Source organism: Acipenser ruthenus, chromosome 17, assembly GCF_902713425.1.
Source record: "Acipenser ruthenus chromosome 17, fAciRut3.2 maternal haplotype, whole genome shotgun sequence".
In the NCBI taxonomy this organism is placed as follows: Eukaryota; Metazoa; Chordata; class Actinopteri; order Acipenseriformes; family Acipenseridae; genus Acipenser; species Acipenser ruthenus.
The window spans coordinates 423,455-449,172 of NC_081205.1; the positions used below are offsets into that span (position 1 = coordinate 423,455).

Consider the following 25,718-nt stretch of genomic DNA (forward strand, 5'->3'; position numbering starts at 1 on the left):
CCCCGCACACAGCCTCTCTGTACAGCAGCGACGCGAACCCTCTTCCTCGTCGTTCATTGATTACGCCCTTTAGACAACAAGTGAGGCCCCTCCCCTTCTCTTTAGTGGCGCACGTAGGGCGACGTGCCGACGTAAACACGCGCGGGTCCCTTGGTTACGGGGTTCTCTTTCACATTTTCCTCCACCCTGCAGTCCGTGACAACAGCAGCAATGGCGAAACCCCGTGCAGCAGCAGCAGCATCCACCCCGGCGCCTTCTCCGGCCCCCAGCCCGGGCTCCGAACCCCTGTCCTCTTCGCTTACCCCGTCTGGGGCCGGTTCTCAGCGCCTGCTCTTCTCACACGACCTGGTCTCCGGGCGGTACCGCGGCTCGGTCCGGTTCGGCCTGGTGAGGTTGATCCATGGCGAGGAGGATTCGGACACAGATTCGGACTCAGACACTGGCGGCGGAGGAGGCGGCGGTAGCTCAGACACAGAGAGCGGCCGGACGGACTCTCGGGCTCGGCTTCTTGGAAGGGGTTATGTGAGGGTGCAGTGGTACCCAGAGGGGGGCAAACAGGACGTCCGGGAAACCAAGGTATGGGTGGAACATTCGTCCAGGGTTTGTGTTTGTGTCTACTTGTGTTCTGTACCACAGCCTTGTCAGCTTTGCCCACAATAGAAACAAGGTCCAAAATGCAACATAATCTGCACCAAAAATAAACAGACGGAATGTTTAGCATTCTGCTCTAGTCTGTAGCTCGGGTTGACAATGTGCGTGCGTTATAAAGGCAATCTTGCTTTTTTATATACCTCATTTTGCAGGATCTGCAACACATTCAACTAATAGTAAAAGAAAAACACATTCCACCGTCCTGTGCAAATGTACCATCTGCTTTGTTGAGCATTGTCCTAAACACTTAAACGACATGGTGTTAAATGGAACAGTACAGCCAGGTGTTTAAAAGCTAGGCCCACGCTTCATTTTGTAAGGACGTTATTTATTGCTTACGTATTCCTTCGTGGTTTTGATGTGAGGATATTACTCAAGAACAATGAAACGTTACATACTGTATCAATATCAAGGGCCTTATGGATACATTAAAACACATTAATAGATTATTAGGCAAGTTTAATGTCTGGTTACCGGAGGGACATTGCAAGATAACTGCATTTAATTTAAAGCCCTTTCAGACTTGATTACTAGTTACACCTCAGCCTTGTAGCCTGCAGGAAATTAATAATTAATGTCTGAAAAGCCAGAAATTGTCTTATTCTGTTACCCTGGGCTAGCAAAGCATTTGCAGAGCATTTTGAGGTCATCAAAACCGAGAAGCAGCCACCTGACTGTGCCACATTACTCTGGACAGAACGACACAGAAGAAAGAGAAGCAGGTCTTCGTTTTCTGTACAAGCAATATTGACCAGATGTTGCATTACTGCAGTGAAAGACACAATGGAAACAGAAGCAATAACCCAGAGCAGCTGCGTGGGTTTTGTGTTGGCACTGACTCTTCCAGAGTGAGTGAGCCCTGTCCATGAATCACAGTAGGTAGGTCCTGACCGATGCCGTCGAGGGTCTTTCTGCTGATTAGTTTTGCATTGTCAGGGTTGGCCAGGTTTCAGTTTCTTCACGTTTTGCTTTCAGAATGAACTGAACTAATCTTGCTCAGTGAGGCGGGGCATCATCCACACACCTCGCAGCAGGGAACTCCCGTCTCTGCCCTGAGTCTGCAGGCTTGCTGGCAGGTTACTGTCTGTCACATCCTGAACTGCTGGAGGTTCACTCGTTCTGCTCCCAGCCCACCTTGCATCTTTTCATTTTTAATTTTTTTAATGGGAAATATAAGAATTAGACAAAGGCCTTTCTTGAAAGGGTACTGCTTTGAGAAAAAAAAGATGCAGTGGTTTGGATTGAAGCCCATGTCTCTGAATGAGGTTAGATTAAAATATTTATGATCAGGTCACAAAATAACAATACAACTGCAAGAAAAGTACTTTTTTTGTAGCGCAGGAGAGTGAAGTGAAAAAGTGTTTTATTTTGACCTGTTAAATTCCCCATGACTGCAGTCATGGCACACTTTATTACCCAACAAGCCCTTTTGTCTTTCTGTCACTGTGCCCTGTAAAGCAGGGTGCAGATAAGCAACAATAAACCTTTAACAAGAAGGTCACAGTTTAACATAAAACAATGAATTGATGAAACAGGAATGGAAATAAGACTCTAAATAATACTGTTGAAATAATACTGTTGCATTGGTTTCACCCATTCCAGTATTTAGTACATGCTTTATTTGTCACAGTGTAGAGGTAACAAGCTTCGATGTGTCTTAATATACTCCTAGTAAAACCAAGAATGGATCCAACTGCTATGCAAAGGGAGTCTTATTTCTTTCCCTGTGAAAACACCATGCGTTGCTACAAGCACTACACATGGCAGTACATTCTGTTAATATTCCTGCCCCAAGCATTCTTTTCTGTTGACATGCCTACTGTACTGTCTAAAAGAAAAAATAGTGTTTTGTGAATTGTTTTATAATATAGGGTGTCCCCACACAAGCGTTTCCTAAAAACTTCTTGCATGCCCGCTGTTTGGTCTGCAAGTACATGAATACAGTTTTGTGACGCTTGTAAAAGGGGGTTTATAATTGGTATTTATTGAACCAAAAATATTGTGATGCAGCAATTACTGTAAACTCCAAAAACATCACCTTAGCTGGTTACCAGCACTGATCAGAGTAGTCCAACTCATCTTTCCTCTGTTTTTGCAGGAGAGATGGTTGTAAGGTTCCAGTCAGTTGTATTGCTACCCCCCCCCCCCCCCCCCCCCACAATAACATGATGTCCCATACTTTAGTGACTCTCAAAAGAAAACTCAAAACAATCTATGACACAGCTTTGTGTTTAACTGCTACAGCTCCTTATCTATTTTAGTGAGGGTTAGTTTCCAACCCCTTTTGTAACGATTGTTTATAAAAGGTTTCTGTGCTGCAATCAAAGTTTAGAGATTGTGACAAAGCTCTCAAAATATCCTCCAGGGGTTACCGATAATTACCAGGACCAGCCGAGGCAAGGAGTGACTTAACTTCGCTGCAGAGTGAGACCGGGGCATGTACGTCTGGAGTGTTACTGCACGCCCCCAGTGAAGCACAAAGCAAGTTCTGGGGCTGTGAAAATGTTATTGACGATTGAAAGTAATCTAAATCTGCAGGAATAAAAATAAAAATAAAAAATTCAGACAGCCGCTTTTGATGTTGCCAAGACGAAGACAGTGAAAGGTCTAGCTTTCATGTTACTGCTGGCACTGGCAGGGACAGATTCCATCCTGTTTTTGATTGCTTGGTCTGTTGGGTGATTTACTTGTATATCTGTCATCCTGCATAATTATCAACTCCGTATTCAGATGGCTAAATTGCGTATTGACTTTAGTGCAAATGTTTCAGACTTTTCATAGTTATTTTCTCTTAAATGTTTTGAAGAGTGATCTTATTTCCAAATTTAAAGAAATAAAAACTAGTGGTAGCATTTGATGACATTTCATGCTATTTTTTATTTTATTTATATATTTTTTAAAGACTGAATGTTCTGAAGTTTTCATGCCAAGGATACATAACAGCTTTTGGAATGTGAAAAATAGCCACAGTTATTTGCTCACTGATATATTTATTCTGCTTCTGTTACTATAAATACATAAATGCAGTTTTTATACACATTCTTATGCTATATGAATGGAAAAATTAAGTTTTTGCATTTTTAAAAAATGCATTTTTTTAACCTGGTTCAGTAACAGTTGTGGAAAATATGGATTAATCCATTCGAGATCAGGATGCAGTATACTGCTGAATTGAAAAAAAAAAAAACAGAGTTAAGAGCTAGCTTGTGCTGTTGGCATTCTGTTGGTGTTTCAAGTGTTTACTTGGTGGGGTGGACCAGAGTGTGAACAGGTGCATCACATCGGTACTGTCTTTGTTATTCTAGTTTCTGTGAAAAGCGAAACCCTGTTGGAGAGGTGGATATCGTTTCTGTTTCACACTGACATTCTCTGGAAAACTGTTTTTTTTGCTGATCTGACTTTTTTATTAATTGAGACCACAACAAAAAGCAGGAATTTTCTACACACAAATTGGCATCTAGAATGGTGTTGTGTTTTTCTTACTCCAGAAAGATGTAGATTCTGTGCGTTGAATGCTGGGCTCGTGGTTCCTCGTGCTGTCTCTCTTTGTTCTGCTGATGTCATTGTTCAGTCTTTGTGTGCCCCAGGGGGAGGGGTGTGAGCACAGAATCTGCAGACGTGTAAAAGAATGGCTTCCGAACCAATATCTACTGTCACCCCCCCCCCCCCCCCACTGCAGACAAATGCAGCCGTTTGTATTGTTTAAGATCATTGTTGTATTAATTTCCATTTTATGCAGAAGCCCCGCTGTTTTGAGTTATTCAGTATTCAGCACCGCATGGTTTAGAAAAATGTGGGCTATACTAGATGTCTGGCATTCCAATCCAAGATACCAGTCCTGTGCTCTGCAGGGCTGCGTTCATCTGAGATAATCAGCCCTCCTTTGTTTTGTATTGCAGATGACCTTGTGCAATACATATCAAGGTCTGTGCAAGGACCACATCATATATAGAAATACTTTCCATGGAAATATCAGTAATATACTCAGTACTTTGCTGCGGTTATCGATTGTTTTTTTCCTGTCTGTCTCTTGGGGGAATATTGTTGCTTTTAGCAGTGTTATCCGCAGCCCAGATGGAGACATGAAGCATGGCTTGTTTTTAAATTGTATGTGGTTGATGATGCACAATTTCAAGAAATACGAGAACATTGATGCCAATTTGATTCTGTCCCAATGGAATGGCAATAGAAACTCAAGAGTCCTAATTTAATCATGTTTTGTGCCTCTATTCGTTTTGAGATGCTTGTGATGCATGTTTCAGCCACCAGCTGTTGTATACAGGATACAGAGGTGGACAGAACGATCTTATGAATATCAGGGTTCTGGAAAGTCGTCCCGGGTTCATTTCAGTCTCATATTTGGTTTTTAATCACATGCAAAGAATTGCTGGTGTTTATCAGGCAGTCCTCAATCATTTTAAATAACTGTGCTCCCTGTAAAAATAAACTTTCCCTCTGTTCATTAAACCACTAGCTTGTCTTTTACTCCCAGAATCTGTATTATGTTTGGAGCCAAATCAGCTTAGGATAAAACCAAAAGGAATGAGAAGCCAAGATAGTGTAGAATGGCTTTGCTCAAACCGTTATAAAGGTAATGTGTGTGTTTTTATTTATTTTTTTAGTGTTTAGAAGTGAGCTTAATCAGCATCTGTGGAGAAATGCTGCTCTGCTATGCTCAGTATGTGGGTAAAAGGTTAGGAGCTGCCTGAGGAAACACCTGTAATGAGCAGACAGAACAGTTTGTAGTCTGTATTATGGTGACCATTCATGCTGTAACTCGATGTAACCCAATGAAGGAGCCGGAAGTGATTGAAACAAAGTGATGTAGAGAGGCACAGATTAATAAGCTTGATACCAAATTTCTATGAAAAGGGAAAAAAACACTATCTTGCACTGCCTGTTGAATACATTTTGCAAGGTGTTTTTCTCAATGACTTGCTTGTTTCAGTTATGTTCATATTTCCTATTTTGAAGCTACAGAAGGCGAGTGATATTAACTTGCAGTGACAGGAGCATATTCAAATCTACTGTAGATTGCATACATACCTGGAGCATATTCAAATCTGCAGTAGATTGCATACGTACCTGGAGCATATTCAAATCTGCAGTAGATTGCATAGATACCTCCTCAGCCTGTCAGTTTGGTGTTTTCAGGATTTTATCACAGGCATATACTATCAGGCATATAAAAAAAAAAAAAATCAACTTGTCATAATGAAATAGTGGGAAGTGCCCTGCAGTGAAGGAGCAGGAATCTGTTATTGAATCGTATAGGTTTCTCTGCCCTGAACCATTTACAAACACTTTGTGTGTTAAAGACCACTCCTCGGTTTTCTTCAGACAGATCTCCCCCATTAAGTCCTTCAGTCATTTCAGAAGGCCAGTTGCACTCAATACCAGTATGTCTATAGACAAGGTATTGATCAGCGTGGTCTTTTAATATCACAGCTCTTCTCTTCTGTTCTTTTATTGATTTCTAAATGGAGTCCAAGTTCAGCAACATTGAGGGCTGTCCCTCAGAAAATACTTCTGTGTTTTAGTTTCTCAGGATTCGTAAGTCCATGGTTATGCAGGCTGCTGGAATACTCTGCAGGTTAAACATCCCGAGACGCAGCACGCTGTTTACTTATTGATGTTCGGTTTTGTCTTTGCAGCTAAAATTAGAAGATCGCTCAGTTGTGCCTCGAGACATGGTGCGACGCATGGGCCCGAATGTAAGTAGTTGTATTACACGCACACCTCTTGTGGAATATGATTTGTCAAGCAGTTACATGGTTCTGACACATTCCTATGTGAACATGTTCATTGTACCCCCATGAATACAATTCAAATTTGGATGACATCTTCTATGTCAGTGTGTATATAGAAGCAGTTTAAAAATCAAGCACCTTTTACATGGCCTTGCAGGTGTCTGTGAGGGTTAACAGCATGTTTGAATTACAAACAGGACTAACATTTTATTTGAGCGGTAGGTCTAGTCAGCCTCCAGTCACCATTGCGTTGTGCAATAGAAACATTTCTTCTCATATTGGAGAGCTCCACTGTCTGGCATGTTGGCTACTGGCTCTGCTAAATACGAAATGTGATCCAGCAGTGAGCGTCATTTTGACTCCCATAAGTCTTTTTAAATTCTAAGTGCATTACCAGCTGCTCTGTCATCATGACAGAATTATGGGCAGCGGGACTGCTGATGTGACTTGACATGTCATTTTTTAATTTTTTTATTATGTCCATTTCCTTTGTTAATGTCGATTCTATTAGAAGTTAATAGGTTCTCAGAACTGTCAGTGGACAGCCTCATGCAGCCTTAACTAATACTTTAATAGACCACCACCATTCCAAATAAACTGGCCTTTCAGAATGAGAAGGTTGGTGTGAACCCATGCTTTAATTACTACTGGCAAAACATTTGTATCAGCAAATGTACTGAAGGGCAAAGGTAGCCAGGCCAATTGTATGCTAGCCAAGGAATTTCTCCTGAGTGTTTCGGTGATGCTACAGTAAATCTCTTGTACCTGGTTTGCAGGAAAGCCAATGTGGAACGGTAGTGGACATCAACATTAAATGTGCTGTGAAGCTTGTGGGGACTAACTGTGTTCTGTACCCAGTGAACAGCAGAGATCTGCAGCACATCTGGGTGAGTCCCGTTTCCACAGTGGGACAGCAGAGAATGTGCCTTTAACATAACGAAGCACACTGACCCCTATCGATGCACAGTAACTCGGGTAAGAGGAGTTACAACTAGCCCTTTAACATAACGAAGAGCACTGACCCCTATCGATGCACAGTAACTCGGGTAAGAGGAGTTACAACTAGCCCTTTAACATAACGAAGAGCACTGACCCCTATCGATGCACAGTAACTCGGGTAAGAGGAGTTACAACTAACCCTTTAACATAACGAAGAGCACTGACCCCTATCGATGCACACAGTAACTCGGGTAAGAGGAGTTACAACTATCCACTGGAAAGGCGTTTCATAGAGTGTACTAATAACTGTGACTTTGTCCTGCAGTGTCGCTCAGTCAGTCTGCAGTACCATTGATATGCTTTTTAAATAAAATTGGTCATGAACAAAGACTTTTTTTGGAGGCATTGAAAAGAACTCTTGGATTTAGTCCAAAAGTATAAAGTTTTATATGTAATTTCCCCACTATGGCCTAAAGAAGTATTTTCACATTGTATTTTATGTAAAAGTGTATATTTTTATTTCAGCCATTCATGTATGGTGACTACATAGCCTACGATTCATGGCTCGGAAAAGTCTATGACCTGAAGAACCTTATTATTCTGAAGCTGTCAAATGGAGCCAGGTACGCATTTATTTATTTATTTATTTATTTATTTATTTATTAATATGAATCCCTTTTGAGTCGAATCGTCGCGCACACACACTACAGAAATCCACTTTTTCTCTGCTCTTGGTCAAATGGTGTGTCTTCATTCATAATGAACAAACCTTCCCTGCGGGACACCTAGACAGGTTTCTGCACAATAATCCATTTGGAATTCTCTGTTACCCTGTTAGTATTGAGCACTTCCATTTGGATGCAGTTAAGTTGCCACTGTGATATTTTAAATTGTTTTAGCCACCAGGGCTGCCTCCTGAAACAGCCGCTGTTGTTTTTAACAGCAGGCTTGTGTGTTGGATTCCAGGTGCTCAATGAACACAGAAGACGGGTCAAAGCTTTACGATGTCTGTCCCCACGTCAGTGACTCGGTAAGCCCACTTCTCTTATGTTTTAAGATTTAAAATGATGTTCCGCTCAGATTTAGTGCGACATGTTTTGCGTATCTTTTCTTCGCAGGGTCTTTTCTTCGACGACTCGTATGGGTTTTATCCTGGCCAGGTGCTGATCGGCCCCGCCAAGGTGTTCTCCAGCGTGCAGTGGCTGTCCGGGGTCAAACCAGTCCTCAGTAAGAAGAGCAAGTTCAGGGTGGTGGTTGAGGAGGTACGTCTTCCCCGGAGGCTCTTCTCTCTAATATAGTTCTGTATTCTAGGGGTGGAGCAAATTAATGTATTATTATTATTATTATTATTATTATTATTATTATTATTATTGTTATTACCACATATTGCTGTAGTAGTGTGCAGCAGAGAATTGAAACAATAAACTGTGTGCGCTCATTGCAGCTCACTCTTCATAGAGCTGTACCCCGAGGCACTGAAAAATATGGCTTGTGATGTAGATCATTATTACTTTTACTATTAACGGGGATCGAGCGGGTGTGAGAGAGATCTTGTATTGAGCAGTTGAGAGGCTGCTGTGAAGTTCTTGCTCATTACAGCTGCCTGCAGGGGAACAAGCAAACCAATTGGGATTTAGGTTGGCACTCGTAGTAACTACCTCCCTAATATTGAATCGTTTTCTATGGTTTCAGCTCTTTATTTTCAGTATCTGGTGATACAGCAGTTGGGATTGTAGTTGGGTTTTGGTGATACAGCAGTTGGGATTGTAGCTGGGTTTTGGTGATACAGCAGTTGCGATTGTTGCTGGGTTTTGGTGATACAGCAGTTGCGATTGTTGCTGGGTTTTGGTGATACGGCAGTTGGGATTGTTGCTGGGTTTTGGTGATACGGCAGTTGGGATTGTAGCTGGGTTTTGGTGATACAGCAGTTGCGATTGTTGCTGGGTTTTGGTGATACAGCAGTTGCGATTGTTGCTGGGTTTTGGTGATACGGCAGTTGGGATTGTAGCTGGGTTTTGGTGATACAGCAGTTGCGATTGTTGCTGGGTTTTGGTGATACGGCAGTTGCGATTGTTGCTGGGTTTTGGTGATACGGCAGTTGGGATTGTTGCTGGGTTTTGGTGATACGGCAGTTGGGATTGTAGCTGGGTTTTGGTGATACGGCAGTTGGGATTGTTGCTGGGTTTTGGCATGAAGACAGGTGATGTCTGTGTGCATGCAATCACTTCATCCATAGACCTTCAAGTTTGACAGCGGTTTGTGCAGAACAAGCATGCTGCTTTGTGGTGATTTCAGTTTTTCAGATGGATTTTCCTCCTCCTCTCTTCCCTGGTTTTGTCCGGGGTGCAGGTGCAGGTGGTGGAGCTGAAGGTCACGTGGATTACAAAGAGTTTCTGTCCAGGGGGAGCTGAGAGCGTGTTTCCCCCGGCCTCAGTCATCACCCAGGAAAACCTGTGCAGGTGGGTGTTTGCATTGCTGTCTGTGTTTCTAGGGACCAAGCGGAGTGTTTTAATTGGCATGCATTAATATCCGAGGAAATTTGGGAATGAGTGAGGAATAGCTCCTATAAACAGAGGCTCAAAATCATGTAAAATTGTATTTGTAGGAAACCTGATTCTGTTTGCTTTCTGATTGGCCAAAGACAGCCCATGGACCCACCCTTCTTTTCTATCAATGTAATGACCCAGTGTACGGGTTTGAAGAACTGTTGGAAGAGAGTCCCTCTGCATGTGAATGCAGTGCATGTTAACCGTCTATCAGACATGATTAGAAATGTAAATGAAATGTACCAGATAAGTGGTGTTTATTTATTTGATTGTATTTAAGGGTAAAGCATTTGGGCTACTTTGACCATGCTCAGTGGCTGCTGGGAGAGAGATGTCTGTACGTCGTCCCAGCGAAAGGAGATGTGACCCAGATAACTTGTGAAGGGCCAGAGGGGACTACTGTCTTACCGGACGGCTCGATGGCCAAAAAGGTGTGTATTGAACTACAGGAAGAGACCATGAGAAATTGCAGGTACACAGCTTATCAGGGGATGTTTGGTGTACACAGTTCAGCAGCTTCGTAATAGGTCTGCAGAAGCTGTTTGTAATTTTGGTACATGAATTCACAAACCTTTCAGTTCTTGAGCTAATTCTGCAAGTTTCATTTCTTAAACCTTGTCACGTGTATAAATATATTGTATTGGACAATATTCTTTAAGTCAACATGTTCCAAAAGATAGGACGTTTTACTTTGTGTTTTGCCCCTAAACCTGATCTACCCCAACTCTGCAGGTAAAGAGACTGCTGAAGAAAGAGAGTGGGAAGAAGACTACAAGCGTGGCGGACAGTCAGGCCTCAGGGGGCCAGCCTGCAGAAGATACGGAAAGCCCAGAGAACCCTGAAGAAGGTAACTTTGATAATTGTATTGTTTTAAAAAGAAATGTAGAGACCGGATTGGATCACATGTTAACAATTGAAACCTGGGGGGCATTGCTGTTACACAGTGTGTCCCCGAAGCCAGATATTGTAGGCAATAGCATCATATAATATGCAGTATGGTTACAGAATGTGTTCCTCATGGGCACTGCACCACACATCATAATGAATGTGCTCCTCATTGGCCAACCTCATAGTTTTCTTCCTTTCTGAAAGGGGATGGGAAGCTGGGTGAGGATCAGGTGAACGGAGTGACCCAGCCAGACTGCACTAACAACGGGCCGGTGCTGGGGGAGGAGAGGCAGGCCGCGGTGGACCTGTGGGTCCAGTCGGTGGAGCAGGACGCGGATGACGAGGCCGCGGAGGACACAGATGACACGAGCTCGGTCACCTCGTCTGCGAGCTCCACCGCTTCCTCCCAGAGCGGCCGCAGGAAGAGCATCCCCCTCTCCATCCGCAACCTCAAGAGGAAACACAAGAGGAAGAACAAGAAGATCTCTCGCGATCTGAAACCGGGGGACAGGCAAGTAACCCCTTCCTCCCACCTGAGCCTCTTCCATAGGGTCTGTGTAATACGCTGTACATGTGTGCCAAGCGATTGCTGATCCCTAGAGTCTGTGTAATACGCTGTACGTGTGTGCCAAGCGATTGCTGATCCCTAGAGTCTGTGTAATATGCTGTACGTGTGTGCCAAGCGATTGCTGATCCCTAGAGTCTGTGTAATACGCTGTACGTGTGTGCCAAGCGATTGCTGATTCCTAGAGTCTGTGTAATACGCTGTACGTGTGTGCCAAGCGATTGCTGATCCCTAGGGTCTGTAATACGCTGTACGTGTGTGCCAAGCGATTGCTGATTCCTAGAGTCTGTGTAATACGCTGTACATGTGTGCCAAGCGATTGGTGATCCCTAGAGTCTGTGTAATACGCTGTACGTGTGTGCCAAGCGATTGCTGATCCCTAGGGTCTGTAATACGCTGTACGTGTGTGCCAAGCGATTCACTTATTCCAAGACACCAGGTGAACCAATCAAAACAAGAAACTGGCTGGCTGGCGGACGCTGGCTCTGTGGGAAGTGTAGCACTATCTTGTTGGTTTGTTGGAATGTCAGCATTGTTATATCGGTACATTTGGCCTTTTATTGTTCATTAACTGGCACTTCATTGTCTCAAGCCTCTTAAAACAGTGATTTGTTGTTGGGTTTTTTTATTGGTTTGGGGTGGAAAAACAATTGTATATTTACATGGGGAAATGAATCCTGAAAATACTGCCCTACCTTAAACAGGAGATCAGACTCCATCCCATTGCATAGCAGCTAGATCCAGTCCTGGTTTTTCTAGGAGTTAATAAGACACACCTGGGCTAATCAGGCTCATTTTAAAACCTGGAATGGGGTAGACGGCTATGCAATAGGAGTCTTATTTCCATCCCTGCAGTATGTGACACAGTCCAGTGGCGTGTTCCATCAGTGCACCAGTTCAAGCCTCTGCATGCTCCTCTGATGGCTGCGTTTGATCCTCTGCAGGATTGCAGTAGAGGTCGTTTCAACAGAGACGTCCGCCGATGTGATGTGGCAGGACGGAACGCTGGAGACAGATATCCGATCCAACGAGCTGTTACCCATCCATCATCTGGACAACAACGAGTTCTGCCCGGGGGATTTTGTTGTTGATAAACGCTGTATGTTTCTCTTGTCTACTTCATTGTCCTGGACCTGTCCTACAGTGCAATGCAAAGTATTTAAGTCTTTTATTATTATTGAAATGTCTGACTTGGATATTGAGTGTACATATATATATATTTTTTTTAATTAAATATGTATCAAACATGCATGTGTTTCAGGTCCTTTTGAAGCATTTTAACTTCAATATATTATTCGTGGTATTGCTATTTTAGTTATTGTGTCTGTTTGTTTTTTATTTAAAGCTCAAGCACCTCAAGACCCAGGCATGTATGGGGTGATCCAGTCTGGTGATCACAAAGGTCGAACCTGCACTGTGAAGTGGGTTAAACTGAAACCAAGCGGTGATGATGTGGAGGTTGGTGAACATTCTTGTCACTTCCACCACCACATGGTTTTTTTTTTTTTGTCTTTCTAAATATAAAAACTATTAATCTTGCATGAATAATGCTTCCACCACACTAAAAGATTTTTTTTTTTTTTTTTTTTTTTAATTGTCAGGTAATCAGAGAAGAGGATGATGTCAGTGTGTATGACATCGCAGACCATCCTGATTTTCATTTCCGAACCACTGACATCGTCATCAGGATAGGGAATGCAGAGGAGGCTCTGGCTGCTGACAGGGAGAATGAGGTAACCGTCTCGAGCAGGAACGCAACTGAACTGCTTTCAGTGGGCTGGCTGCTGGATGGAGCGAAAGATCTGAAGCCACGTAAAGCTGAAGAGTATTTATTCCTTAATTATAAAACACTCATGTTTCACACAAAAAGTCTCTCCCAATGTCTGTCTAAAGTTTAGCACTAATCTTCAAGTGCCTTACCTAAATTAATATTAGGTAGTTCAAGATGAGTGCTAGTGCTGATTGGGGTCAGTGAAACCAGCCATTTTGAGTAACAAATTCACATTATCTCTTCTGCTTGTTAGTCTGAAGCAAAAGAAAACACCCATGTTTCCTGAAAGTCTCTGTGTTCATCTGATAACCAAATGTAGTTTTTTTTTGTTTTTTGTTTTTTTTTGTTTTTTCTTTCTTTCTTTCTTTCTTTCTTGCACCCAATACTTGGAACCCATTGCAAGAATCTGCATGTTTGTGTTGTACAAGACTGAGAGCAGGTTCTCTCTCTCTCGCTCTCTCGCTCTCAGCCCTCGGTGGGACAGGTAGCACGCGTCGATGTCAGCAGCAAAGTGGAGGTGGTGTGGGCCGATAACTCCAGGACCATTGTACTGCCTCAGGTAAACCAAGCCTGTCTGCGTCGCTGTTCATTTTGTGGACCTTTTTATTTGAGTATTTGAAATTCCCTTGTTTTTCTGGGGCATACGAGGGGTACTGCTCTCTGCAATGAGACAAGCTGTTGATTGATTCAGTGTCCTGCCAATGCATTAAACCCCTGCCTGTCGCCGCACACTGACAGATTTGCTAATGCAGTTCAGATGCAGACACATGCTGCATTTTGTGTTTATTATTATGGAATTATATAAATGATTTTTATAATACAGCCAACGAACCCCATCGAAATAAAAATTAATAAATAAAAAAAATGCCAACGCCTGTACACGTGTCTCCTTGTAACCAACCCTCTGCACATTAGTCAGCGTTAGTGCTGATAATGTCTGACTGACTTCCTCCCTCCATTCCCAGCACCTGTACAACGTGGAGTCTGAGATCGAGGAATCGGACTACGACTCTGTGGAAGGCAGCAGCAGTGGAGCCTCTTCAGAGGAGTGGGAGGACGAGAGCGACAGCTGGGAGACGGACAACGGGGTGACCGAGGAGGACCACCCAGGTGAGTCCGCCCCGGCCCCAACTCCCACCGCGCTCCCCGAGGAGGAGCTGCAGGGAGCTGTGGGAGCCGCCGCCATTGCAGAGAAGCTGCCCAAAGAGGCCACCCCCAGGGTCTTTAAGGAGCTGAAGGAGGCCATCAAGATCCTGGAGAGCCTGAAGAACATGACAGTGGAGCAGCTGCTGACCGGCTCACCCACCTCCCCCACCGTGGAGCCCGAGAAGCAGACCAAAGAGAAGAGGTTCCTGGACGACATCAAGAAGCTGCAGGAGAACCTGAAGAAGACGCTGGACAACGTGGCCATCGTGGAGGAGGAGAAGATGGAGGCCGTGGCCGAGATGGAGGAAAAGGAGGAGAAGAGCCAGGAGCCCCAGACCCCCGTCCGCTCTGAGTGGCCCAGCGACACCCCCGTGCTCTGCCAGCCGAGCGGGGGGAAGCCGGGGGTCACCTTCACCAGCGCCAAGGGAGAGGTCTTCTCAGTGCTGGAATGGGCTCCAGGTACACCCACAGCAGCCTTCTGTTTCTCTGTGTTAGTGTTAGGGGGCCCCCCTGTGATGGTGATGGTTCTGTTTTTTTTATTATTATTATTATTTTTTTTAATTTAATATTGTCTTGCAGACATCAGCATAAGACCCATACTTGCCTCTCGACCACAGAGCTTGCTCTTCAGTTCAGTGTTAATTCAATTTAATGGAATGAGATGACAATATATATTTTTTTCTTGTGACTTTGCAGATAGCCACGCTTTTAAGATAATGGAATTCCAGCCGGCTGAGGCGAAGAAATTCTTCAGCACAGTGAGAAAGGAGATGGCACTCCTAGCAACATCTCTCCCCGACGGCATCATGGTCAAAACCTTTGAAAGCAGAATGGTAAGTGATGCGTTTAGCTTCCTGACTCCAAGGCTAAGCTAGGTTTTCTCAAAAGGGGTTTAGATTAATTAGCATTCAGGGCCTCCAGTCAGCAGTCATCGACTAACCGGCCTTCAGCAGCGTGTTGTGAGTCTGTTCGTGTGGCTTGTTTATTTCTGCTGATGGTAAAAGATGTTTTCTAAGCATCAGCTTTGTTTCCTAATTAAACCGTTGATGCCAACATGTGATTAAAGAGGGCAGTAAGCACAGGGAAAGTGTCTGCTTGTGATCTTGCACGCTGTCTGTTCCAGGACCTCTTTGCGGCGCTGATTAAAGGCCCGACGCGCACCCCGTACGAGGGTGGGCTGTTCCTTTTTGATATCCAGCTGCCAAACATCTACCCTGCGGTCCCTCCGCTGTTCCAGTACCTGTCCCAGTGCAGCGGCCGGCTCAACCCCAACCTGTACGACAACGGCAAGGTGTGCGTCAGCCTGCTGGGCACCTGGATCGGGAAGGTAATGCAGCCTCCGTCATTTATTACAGGACGCTTGCCTTGGCGAGCAGCGTGTTTCCACTTCCTTTTAAATGTGTTGATCATCAGGGGTTCTCTTTACAGACATTGAAACTCAAAATAACTTTCACGCAACTATATGTATGTATGTCTGTATGTATGTATGTATGTATTTATTTATTTATGTATGTATGTATGTATGATGTGTATTTTTTGGTTTTCAATTGTTGCAGTTGTCAAAGTTTCTCAAATCAAGGGAACAATTTAAATTCTAAAAGTGTCCTCCTTGCCTAGTGTCCCATGGCTTTTTATGTTAACGTCATGGCAAGCAGAGTGCTGAAAGTATCTGGTGTTGCCTGAAGATTCTGCTGTTTTTGCTTTATTTTTTCTGCAGGGGACGGAGAGATGGACGAGCAAATCCAGCCTCCTTCAAGTGCTCATTTCTATACAAGGCGAGTCCAGAATCTCACAGCTAGAGAGCAGATCAGTTCACTTCTCTGTTTTAATAACTACAATAGTGTAGTATTGTGTGTTCCATTCTGTTTCCAGTTTCATTGTTGGGTAGGGGATGGTTTTGAATGGGTTTGGTTTGTGTCGCTATTAATAGCTTTTTTTAATGGCTGCAAGCTCTTTGCTGCATCAGTTCTGGCAGACGCTGTTTTGACACAGGGTGTTGTAAGCTCTGCATTATTAATTGCTCAGTGACATGACTAGAGGAGTGGTGATTCAGCATCAAGTGCCGAGGGGTGAGGTAATACAGCAGAGAGCAGGGAGAGAAGTGAATTGAGAGAGTTTCTTGTATTGATTTTGTTTATTTTACTGAACAAATTTTGTTCCATGCACGCCTCTGCGTTTTCTCCCACTTGTATTGTATTTTAGTGTATGCAGTGTATTTGCAGCATCTGCTTTCCAAAGGTTTTTGTGTTTCTGTGGGGTAAGGGCTTTGGTTTGGCTCGGGTTCACGCATGTTTAACGTTAACCTACTAGCCCCGTCCTTACACAGCAGACACATCTCCGATCTTTTTAACCTGGATCGCACTGGTAGTGCAGTGAAGTCCCACTCCACTCCCGGTGAGGCCCAAGCTGACTTTGCGTTGCTCTGTCCCTGCAGGGCTGATCCTGGTCAACGAGCCGTACTACAACGAGGCCGGCTTCGACAGCGACAGGGGTCTGCAGGAGGGCTACGAGAACAGCCGCTGCTACAACGAGATGGCCCTGATCAAGATGGTCCAGTCCATGACCCAGCTGCTGCAGAGGCCGGTAGAGGTCTTCCAACAGGAGATCAGAGAGCACTTCTCTGCAAGCGGCTGGCGGCTGGTGCACCGCATCGAGACCTGGCTGGAGCTCAACGAGCTGGCCGAACGGAGCATGGGCCACAGGGAGTGCAGCAGGACCCCGGAGCCCGGGGACGAGCTCTCTGCACCCGCTGCCTGCTCCGAGGACAAGGAGGAGGAGCTGGAGGACTCCGGCCTGGGAGCCTGTACCACCTCCCCCCAGGAGACCAGCCAGCATTCGGACTCTGAGGGCGCCGGCCCGGCCAGGGCAGTGGAGGGGGGTGCTGCAGCGGCAGGACCGGGTGAGCTGAGGGTGTCCCAGGACTCTGCAGGGGGCCAGCCCAGCGTCAAACCAAAGAAAAGGAGAAAGAGCTACCGGAGCTTCCTGCCGGAGAAGAGAGGATATCCAGACATCGGCTTTCCTCTCTTCCCACTCTCCAAAGGATTTATTAAGAGCATCAGCGGGGTCCTGCAGCACTACCGCGCTGCCTTGGCTGCTGCTGGGATACCGGAGAGGAGAGAGGACAAATAACGATGGGCATCGCACCTTTGCACCCTCCCTCTCCTAGCTGCCCCACAACCAACCCCACCCCAATACAACTGCCTCCTTTCATCCCTCTGCCTCCCCTTTAAATCAGTGTTCTCCAGCAGTCAGGGTTATACATACCAGGGACCCACCCACCAGCCCAGGCTCATATTCCCATTAAATATAACATGCAGCACAAACGGCAGAAGATTTTAATCAGATTTTTTTATGCTCTTGCTAGAGTTTATAATAAACCCTAACAAATACAGTTCAAAAAGCAGCCCTGATTTACGCAAGCCTCTGATGCTTGGGGAGGTAGAGGGGTCCCCGTTATAAAGCACACTGTGAACAACACTGATAGTGCCAAGACTGTTACTCACATGTGTGTGCTCACAAGCACTCTCCAAATATTTCACGGGGGGGGGGGATCTAAATCAAATTTAAAAATAATATAGTAATATATCTAAAAGGGTTTGCACCAAAAAAGACTGTCAATGCAAAGTCTCATTATTATTATTATTATTATAATTATTATAATTATTATTATTATAATTATAATGTATAGCTGAGTTCCGTAGCACTCCTGTGCTACACACAACACAGCCAATTACATGAAGAATTCAATCATTGCATTCGTGTTTTGAAAACAAACCCATTGTCCTGAAGGAAAAGAACGATGTGAGCTGAGAATGTTTCAGAGTAGAAGTCCTTTTGTTGTTTCAAACCACTTTGAAGATGTCAGTGATTTTCACTGTATTTAGGCAGGTTGCTCACTGTATTAGAAGTGTCTCATGCAGCCCCTGTCTTGTGGCATCTCCAGAACAGAGCTAAGAATTCAATCCCAGGTCTCCAGAAGGGCAAGGCCAGTGCACAGTACATGGGGATTTCTACTGCAGTGAGCAAGCAGGCATGATGAGAATAGGCAGCGTTGTACAAACATCCTGCAGGAGATGGACTGTACTGGGAAACCTTGACAACAACACAACACTGGTGTGTGTGTGTGTGTGTGTGTGAGAGAGAAGAGTTTCATGTGAACTGTCTGTAACTGGCTCAATAAACTTGAAACTTAGATTCCATTAAGAATCATAATAATAATAATTGGGTGCATGGGTGTGCATTCTGCTGAGGATGTGTTTATTTTTAATCTAATCTAGTGGCTTGATAACCTCAGACCAGCCTTTCTGCCAGTGAGCACAACCTGGCACGCTTCAAAAGGGTTCCTCCCACATCTCTTCTGTGTTCTTCATATTAGCAGAATGGTTTGGCGTGCGTGTGTGTGTGTGTGCGTGCGCTCTCTCAATATATCCTCTCAAATTAATGGATCTGATGTCAGTTACATAAGCTTGAAAACAGGGATGACACATTGCAGGTTTACAGGCTCTGGTGTTGGCAGTCAGTTTATTAACCTCTGGAGAGCTTGCCTGGGAAGTGATGCTGCCTCAGATTTCCCCCGTTTCACAGCTGGAAGAGAGGGGATTGAAGCGCAAGGAGGTGATGTGCCCAGTGCCCGGTCTAGCATTAACATCGCTGCCACAATAATATCCAGCTGTCATAGCGGTGGGGTGGGATATTTATTTAAAAAAATAAGTGAAATAAAAAGTATCGGGTTTTACTGGACTGACACAAACAAGCATGTGAAACTAAAGAAGAGACCCCTTTTCCATTCACACCTTGGAGGGGATTCTTCAGTGTCGAAAGTGGAAATGCTGGGAGTTGTAATGTGCTCAGGTTTTTTCTTCAAATGCGACGTTGTGTTCGTCTTATTTGCTGCCTGTAAGCCTGGGATTTATTTATTTATTTATTTGTTCTTCATTTTGGCTGCTATGCCCAGACTCAAGTGTGTGTGGTTGTTGGTTGTTTTATTTTGCAGCTCCAGCGTTTTAACTGAGTCCTCGACTATTTCTATAGACAATGTGAAGCTAGATCTGAAAAGAATATGAAGCACACAAAGCTATGTAATAGTCCTTGTGTACGTGGATAATATGTAAAATAAGCATCATTTAAAGGTACAACCAAAGCATGAAACTTGTTGCTTCAAGCCTTAGAAATGGCTACGCAGACAAAAGGACTGTATGCTGTAAACGTTTCACACAGTGGCCTGTTAGGCTACCCAATTATAATAGAGTTCGTAGCCTGATTCCTCTGCACAGAAGTCAGAATTAAACAAGTACAAAAAAAAATGTTGACGTGATAATGTGAAGGCTGGAGTGTTCTTGTGTATAAATTGCTGTATGTTTTGTTATTTCTTTTTTTTTTTACATGCCAATGATTTTGGTTGCATTAGAGAACATGTATTTAAAAAAAAAAAAAAAAGCGATACATTAAAGTGTGCTCTGCAAGCCGAAGCATGGCAGCCAAGGTGTTCCTTTCTTTAAAATGACAAAATAATAAAGAAAGTGCAAGAAACCAATAAATGAACTCGACCAGTTACTGCAGAGCTGGAGCAGACAGTTCCTCCAGCCGCCTTATCAGTCCTCTAGTGTTTTGGATGTCTTTACAACAATGACTTCCAGTATTTCATTGTAAATGTGAAGGCGGTCCTGTGGAATTAGTAAATGCTCTGCTAAAATAAAAGCTAGTTATTGTACAGTCCTTGTGTATAAAATATTATACAGCCTAGAACTGTATTTGGACTATTAGCTTTAAACGTATTCTGGTTTGTGTGAATTTAGACTTTAAAAAAAAAAAAAAAAAAAAAAATCTATAGAAGAATAAGGGATAATAAATAGATAAACTGCCTCAGTCCCATGGTGCCAGGAGGTAAACAGAAATAAGGAAATGGATCAGACTGATATGTGGTCCATCATCTCGAATGTTGTCTTTCAAACTGTGTTTACTCTCTATTCTAAATCAGTCCTCTGGAAAGTACGTAAATACAGTGTTCATATATTTGACCTTTTTTTTTTCTGTTTGCTGAAAGAAAATCTCTGTTCTAGCACACGCCCTCTGAATGTTGTCTGTCCTATATGTTCAAACTATCCCGAGTGTATATGTCCTATATGTTCAAACTATCCCGAGTGTAGTCCCCATGGCATCAAAAACCTAGAAGTACCTCCACTGTACTTAATATTTTGGTTCTTCATTATAAAGAAGTTACAGACTTCTGCAAAGTGTAAAAATACAGTCATACAAATATAGTTAGGTAATTAACTGATAACAGATAATTAACTGATCAGGTCTGAACACGAAGTAAGATGACATCTGCTTTTTCTGTAAAGAGGTAACATTTCTGAAACGGGTTTAGCAGCTCACTAAGAGCTTGACACTCGCATTGCATGTTATGATGCAAGGTTTGTGTTGTGGATGAAAGCAAGTTACTGTTGAGGAATCACATTGTTCAGTTATGATTACACAGCAAACAGATTTAGGAGGTTGGAGTTCAAAATCTATTTTCACAGTTTGTAGTTTCATTCTAGCTTACTTCCCAGTTAAAAGATGTGTCTCCCTCAGAAGCAGGTCATTTGATTGTTAGGGCGTGGCTGTGGTTTGCTTTGTTGACGGCTCGGTTGATAGGGAATTGCACAGCATATATCAATATGATTTGCACCCCTCCCTTTCAGCCTTGAGAAGTCTTCATTTACAACACTGCCATCTCCCTGACAACCAGCGTAGCTGTGCATGTGACACTGCCTCTCCCTGGAGTGAGAGGAGATCATTTCCTGTTTCTGTAGAACAGCAGTACTGATGTGCACACCCCTATCCCGGGGACTGGTCTCTCACGCAACACTTTATCAATAATCCAGACCCTTTTAATCATGCTCTGCTCTACAAACCAGGCGGTGTCCTGTGCTTTCATTTGAATCATTATCTGATCCCTCTTGTGTCCACTGTATCTTAAAGCCATTTGTCAAGAATAAGGCTCCCACCTTTAAAACGTGTAAACACCTCTGTTTAGTCTTCCAGTAATAAACGTTTAGAAAATCCATAAACTAATATTAAGCAGCAGACAAGTGTGGATCACTTCGCCCCGATATAGTTGTGTATTATGCAACCCCCCCCCCTGCACCCTGCTCTGTGAAGCTGGATCCTGAACTCCTGCACCCTGCTCTGCTCTGTGAAGCTGGATCCTGAACTCCTGCACCCTGCTCTGCTCTGTAAAGCTGGATCCTGAACTCCTGCACCCTACTCTGTTCTGTGAAGCTGGATCCTGAACTCCTGCATCCTGCTCTGCTCTGCTCTGCTCTGAGAAGCTGGATCCTGCATGGAGAAATGGAGATGGAGATGAAGACTGTCTGCGTTTTTCAATTGGAACCTACAGTTTTGCTTTTATTTTTGTAATTATTAGTTTATTTATTTAAGTGATTCCCATTGAGATTGAAATTTTCTTTCCAAAGGAAAAACCTGTCTAACAGAAAGTGATACAATACAGCAATGGTATATTACAGAAAAACATAAACCAACTATCTACCCAGGCTTTATCAGAACCAACAATCCCGTTACACAGCCATTCACTACAGTCAAGGAAAAGGAGGGTACAGAATTATTCATTACAATGGCATGCATGAATAGGTATCATTTATATCTGGATATCATAGCAGCACCGTGTGACAGGGGGATCAGTCCCCCGACTCATACTGGGGTGGTACTGGCTGGTATTAATGATTGTATTTGGCACACAAACAGACTGACACAGGGGGGGGGGGGGGCTCTGCTTAGTTGCTCACTATCCCCACCCTCCCTTATAAAGTAGGAAGCCCCTATGTAAACAGCTCATTGAACATGTGTAGTGGAATACCCAGTCTTAATAGAGATATATTAATTGAGTCCCAGCTGGTAAATAAAGAACTACTCATTGCATGGAAGTGGGGCTGGTTCACATCACGCCACCACACACCAGGACTGGCTCTCAGCACCATTCAGATATTCTTTCAGATATTGGCGGAGGATCCCATCGAGATTATCCCTGATTTGAATCAGCCTCAGCCTGGCCTGTTGCATAGTATCTGGTTTGACATCCTCCAGCAGGTTTGCTTCGGTGTGGCGGAAGAACTTCAGAGGGACGCCCAGGTGCCATTGCGGATTCCTCAGATGGCGCTGGTTCCCCAGGAAGATGTGCGGGATGTTGCCATCAACCATTCTGTCGATCAGGTAGTCGATCATCTCTCTGAGCCGCTGTTCCAGGCAGCCGGCAGCCCAGGCCTGGGGAGGGGACTCCATAACCAAGTGGAAGAGAGCGGTCTTCAGGTAGTAGGACTGAAGCCCGTGGGTGAACTGGGATGAGGGATAGAGCTGATCATCGTTCTCTCTGAGGTACTTGAGGATCTGCAGGCACTTGAGGTGGCAGGAATTATAGGGCAGGATACGCTTCATTTCCTTAAAAAAGTCCCTCTCGCTGGTGGACAAGGACAGCCTCCATGTGACCTCATTTGGAAGGATGATCTGACTGGAGCACTGCTTCGCAACGAGGAAGGCGTTCTCATACTTGATAGCCGGCACAATGTCGATGTTCAGCTCCTTCCCATCCTTGGTCAGGATAAGGTTCCTGGCGGGACCGTGCTGCTGGAACCTGAAGGTGGATCCAGGGAATATCTGCCGGAGGGCTGGCAGAGTGCGGTCAGACAGGGACTGGAACCACTGCCGGATCTTCTCCGCCGACAGCAGCAACCCATAACTACTGACATGCTTGCAGAACTTTGTCTCAAAATCTCCAGGTTTCTTCCACTTGGATGCCTGATGGAGTATAGCCTGTGGTTGAGATCCAGTCTTGACAATCCCGAAGCGGCTGGGAACGTTCCAATCAGTGTCGCAAAAAATGATCTGATCCATGTTGTTCTGGATCGGCACCATGAAGTCAAACTCCAGCTCTGGCTTCACTTTCACACCCTCGAAGGCGCTCCCTGTGCCGATAGGTTTACTCCCGATCACCGGGTCTCCGTCCCGCCGCTGTTTCTGAACCTCTTGCAGGAGAGTGAGGACCACCTGTTCTGCAAACTCTCTGTACCGGAACAACTCTGAATCTGAGAACGTCACCTTCCTCGCGTAGAGATCTTCAAGCAATTGCAAAGTGGACATTTTGTTTTGTTTTTCTTTTTACGTCTTTTTTAGTAGCTTTCAAACAAATCCAGTATCCACCCGCCTGTCAACATGGAAACACAACACAAAACAGAAGACTAGTTTAGTGAATGCTTGAAAGAATCTGCCCTGTGATTCAAAGTTGTGTTTTCCTTAGCTTTCCTGCGCTACAGCACTATTGAGTCTTCCTCTGTACCTTAACACAACCAGTCCCATAAGCAAGTAATAGTAAGGATTATTATTAAAAAGAAAACGCTTGGTCTAACCACATGAGTGCTGATTCAAGTGTCGCTGGGATTTCACAGAGATGACCTGTAAAAACGCTTTCCAATCACTAATCAAGTGTTATTGTCTATTTGCTGTCTACAAAGCCTACTACTAATCATGGCTGTGCTATTTCTTTGAAAAGCGACTTCAAATAATTTTACAAGCAGTGCTAATTGTTTGTGGTGGATACAATAAAAATAATTTATTGCATCTTTTTAAGGAGCATTCGCTTGGTATTTGTTTTAAATAGTTTTGTGATTAAACTTTTCCGTCTCCTTGTTTCAGTGTGTGTGTGTTGTGAAGATACTCGAGCTTTGCCCAATGCAAAGTTAACCTGTGTTCCAAAAATGTATCAAACTATTTTTCTCGAGGTGTAATTCCTGAAGCAGAGTGTTCATGACTGTACCCCAACTTCAACCCGTCTCCTGCAAGCAGGGGTCCTGGGAAGGCTGCCCCATTTCAAGGGGCAGCGTTTTTCTAACCCTCTAACACAGCTCAATTTTGTTTAGAGATACATTATACCACTTTATCTGAAAGCCAAATTTGTTGCTGTCCCAGCTTTTGTGCATTCACTGAAGGTTGAGCTGTCTGCTTAAAATCATACGATACAGTGGGATATGTGAAAAAGGGTTACGTTTGTAATTGAAATAGTTACTGATTTCCAGAAGTCAACGAAAAAGCGTTTTGCTGCTTTAATTCAAAGCCGTGATTAGCCTTCATATCTAACATTTGTAATGCTTTACCATAATCTCTTCTTAGGGATAAAATATTTTAACACTATAACGTGCAGCTCAATCCTCATTTCCCATTATCCTATGGAGAGATTTTCCAGTATAATTGTTTTATTTTTTCTGAAACTCCAGTATTTATGACTTCAGTTTTGCATTATTTGCATCATTAGTTGTGCAAATTCCACTTCGAGAACAGTAATCTCAAAACATATCCTGCTTCTAGACCCGTGTTAAAGACTACAGCCGATACATATTAAAGAAAACAGCTTTCAAAACCTACAGCTTTGTGCAGGTAACCAGTCTCTCGGATTCTTAATGTGTTTTACAGCTTTCAGAAATACAGACCTACAATGCAGACTGACAGATCCAGCCTTCTTTGTGCTGTTAATCAGCCAGACTTACCTGAAACACAGAACTCTTCCTTGTCCGAGGTTGAGAAAGTGTCTGTGAGTCTGCTAACCCTGTATACGTGTATCTGATGGGCAAATACGGTTATAACTGTACCTTGTGACTTCCAGGAACAATGCAGTGCCCTGTTCAGAAAACGAAAATGAAACTAACCACACATACTGTACATGCTGCCGATCTACCAGACATACTGTACATGTTGCCGATCTACCAGACATAGTGCACACGCTGCCGATCTACCAGACATACTGTACATGTTGCCGATCTACCAGACATAGTGCACATGCTGCCGATCTACCAGACATACTGCACATGTTGCCGATCTACCAGACATACTGTACATGCTGCCGATCTACCAGACATACTGCACATGCTGCTGATCTACCACACATACTGCACCTGCTGCTGATCTACCAGACATACTGCACATGCTGCCGATCTACCAGACATACTGCACATGCTGCCGATCTACCAGACATGCTGCCGATCTACCAGACATACTGCACATGCTGCTGACCTGCCCTCGGTACGTTTTAGTGGATGGAGTCTGGATTGAGCTTCTTCCCCATTATCCTCCTCTGCCCGAATTGGCTGTAGCATCACAAGTCTTGCAAGACAGTGGCTGTATATTGGAGTACAGAGTGAAGGTGGGGATCGTCTCAGAGCTGTGCAGCAGGACTAGCTCCCCGAGTGAAGCTGGGGATCGTCTCAGAGCTGTGCAGCAGGACTAGCTCCCCGAGTGAAGCTGGGGATCGTCTCAGAGCTGTGCAGCAGGACTAGCTCCCCGAGTGAAGCTGGGGATCGTCTCAGAGCTGTGCAGCAGGACTAGCTCCCCGAGTGAAGGTGGGGATCGTCTCAGAGCTGTGCAGCAGGACATGTACCTGTAATGTGTATTTGAAATCAGGCTGCAGATGTCTCACC

The 25,718-nt window shown here is 44.2% G+C and overlaps 2 protein-coding genes across 2 annotated transcripts; one reads left to right on the forward strand and one right to left on the reverse strand.

Annotated features, from left to right (window-relative positions):
- Positions 1-19: 19 nt before the first annotated feature.
- LOC117423727 ((E3-independent) E2 ubiquitin-conjugating enzyme UBE2O-like) lies at positions 20-17,805 on the forward strand. Its single transcript, XM_034039848.3, has 19 exons — positions 20-576; positions 6,306-6,365; positions 7,178-7,288; positions 7,866-7,963; positions 8,307-8,370; positions 8,459-8,602; positions 9,690-9,799; positions 10,167-10,317; positions 10,619-10,733; positions 10,979-11,285; positions 12,284-12,438; positions 12,685-12,797; positions 12,941-13,072; positions 13,580-13,669; positions 14,076-14,715; positions 14,953-15,089; positions 15,380-15,583; positions 15,974-16,031; positions 16,691-17,805. Exons 1-19 carry the CDS (start codon positions 211-213, stop codon positions 17,383-17,385), a joined length of 3,750 nt encoding a protein of 1,249 aa, XP_033895739.3. The 5' UTR covers positions 20-210; the 3' UTR covers positions 17,386-17,805.
- Positions 17,806-21,593: 3,788 nt separating this feature from the next.
- LOC117423730 (inositol 1,4,5-trisphosphate receptor-interacting protein-like) lies at positions 21,594-25,486 on the reverse strand. Its single transcript, XM_034039851.3, has 2 exons — positions 24,792-25,486; positions 21,594-23,455 (listed from the first exon to the last, which is right to left on the reverse strand). Exon 2 carries the CDS (start codon positions 23,389-23,391, stop codon positions 22,198-22,200), a length of 1,194 nt encoding a protein of 397 aa, XP_033895742.3. The 5' UTR covers positions 23,392-23,455; positions 24,792-25,486; the 3' UTR covers positions 21,594-22,197.
- Positions 25,487-25,718: the final 232 nt, after the last annotated feature.

Excerpts from the sequence above, each read along its gene's own strand:
- LOC117423730 (XM_034039851.3), bottom strand. The coding sequence starts at position 23,391 with ATGTCCACTTTGCAATTGCTTGAAGATCTCTACGCGAGGAAGGTGACG.
- LOC117423727 (XM_034039848.3), top strand. The coding sequence starts at position 211 with ATGGCGAAACCCCGTGCAGCAGCAGCAGCATCCACCCCGGCGCCTTCT. Across the intron at positions 7,289-7,865 it reads GAGATCTGCAGCACATCTGG|CCATTCATGTATGGTGACTA; the intron begins GTGAGTCCCGTT and ends TTTTTATTTCAG. Across the intron at positions 10,734-10,978 it reads CCCAGAGAACCCTGAAGAAG|GGGATGGGAAGCTGGGTGAG; the intron begins GTAACTTTGATA and ends CCTTTCTGAAAG.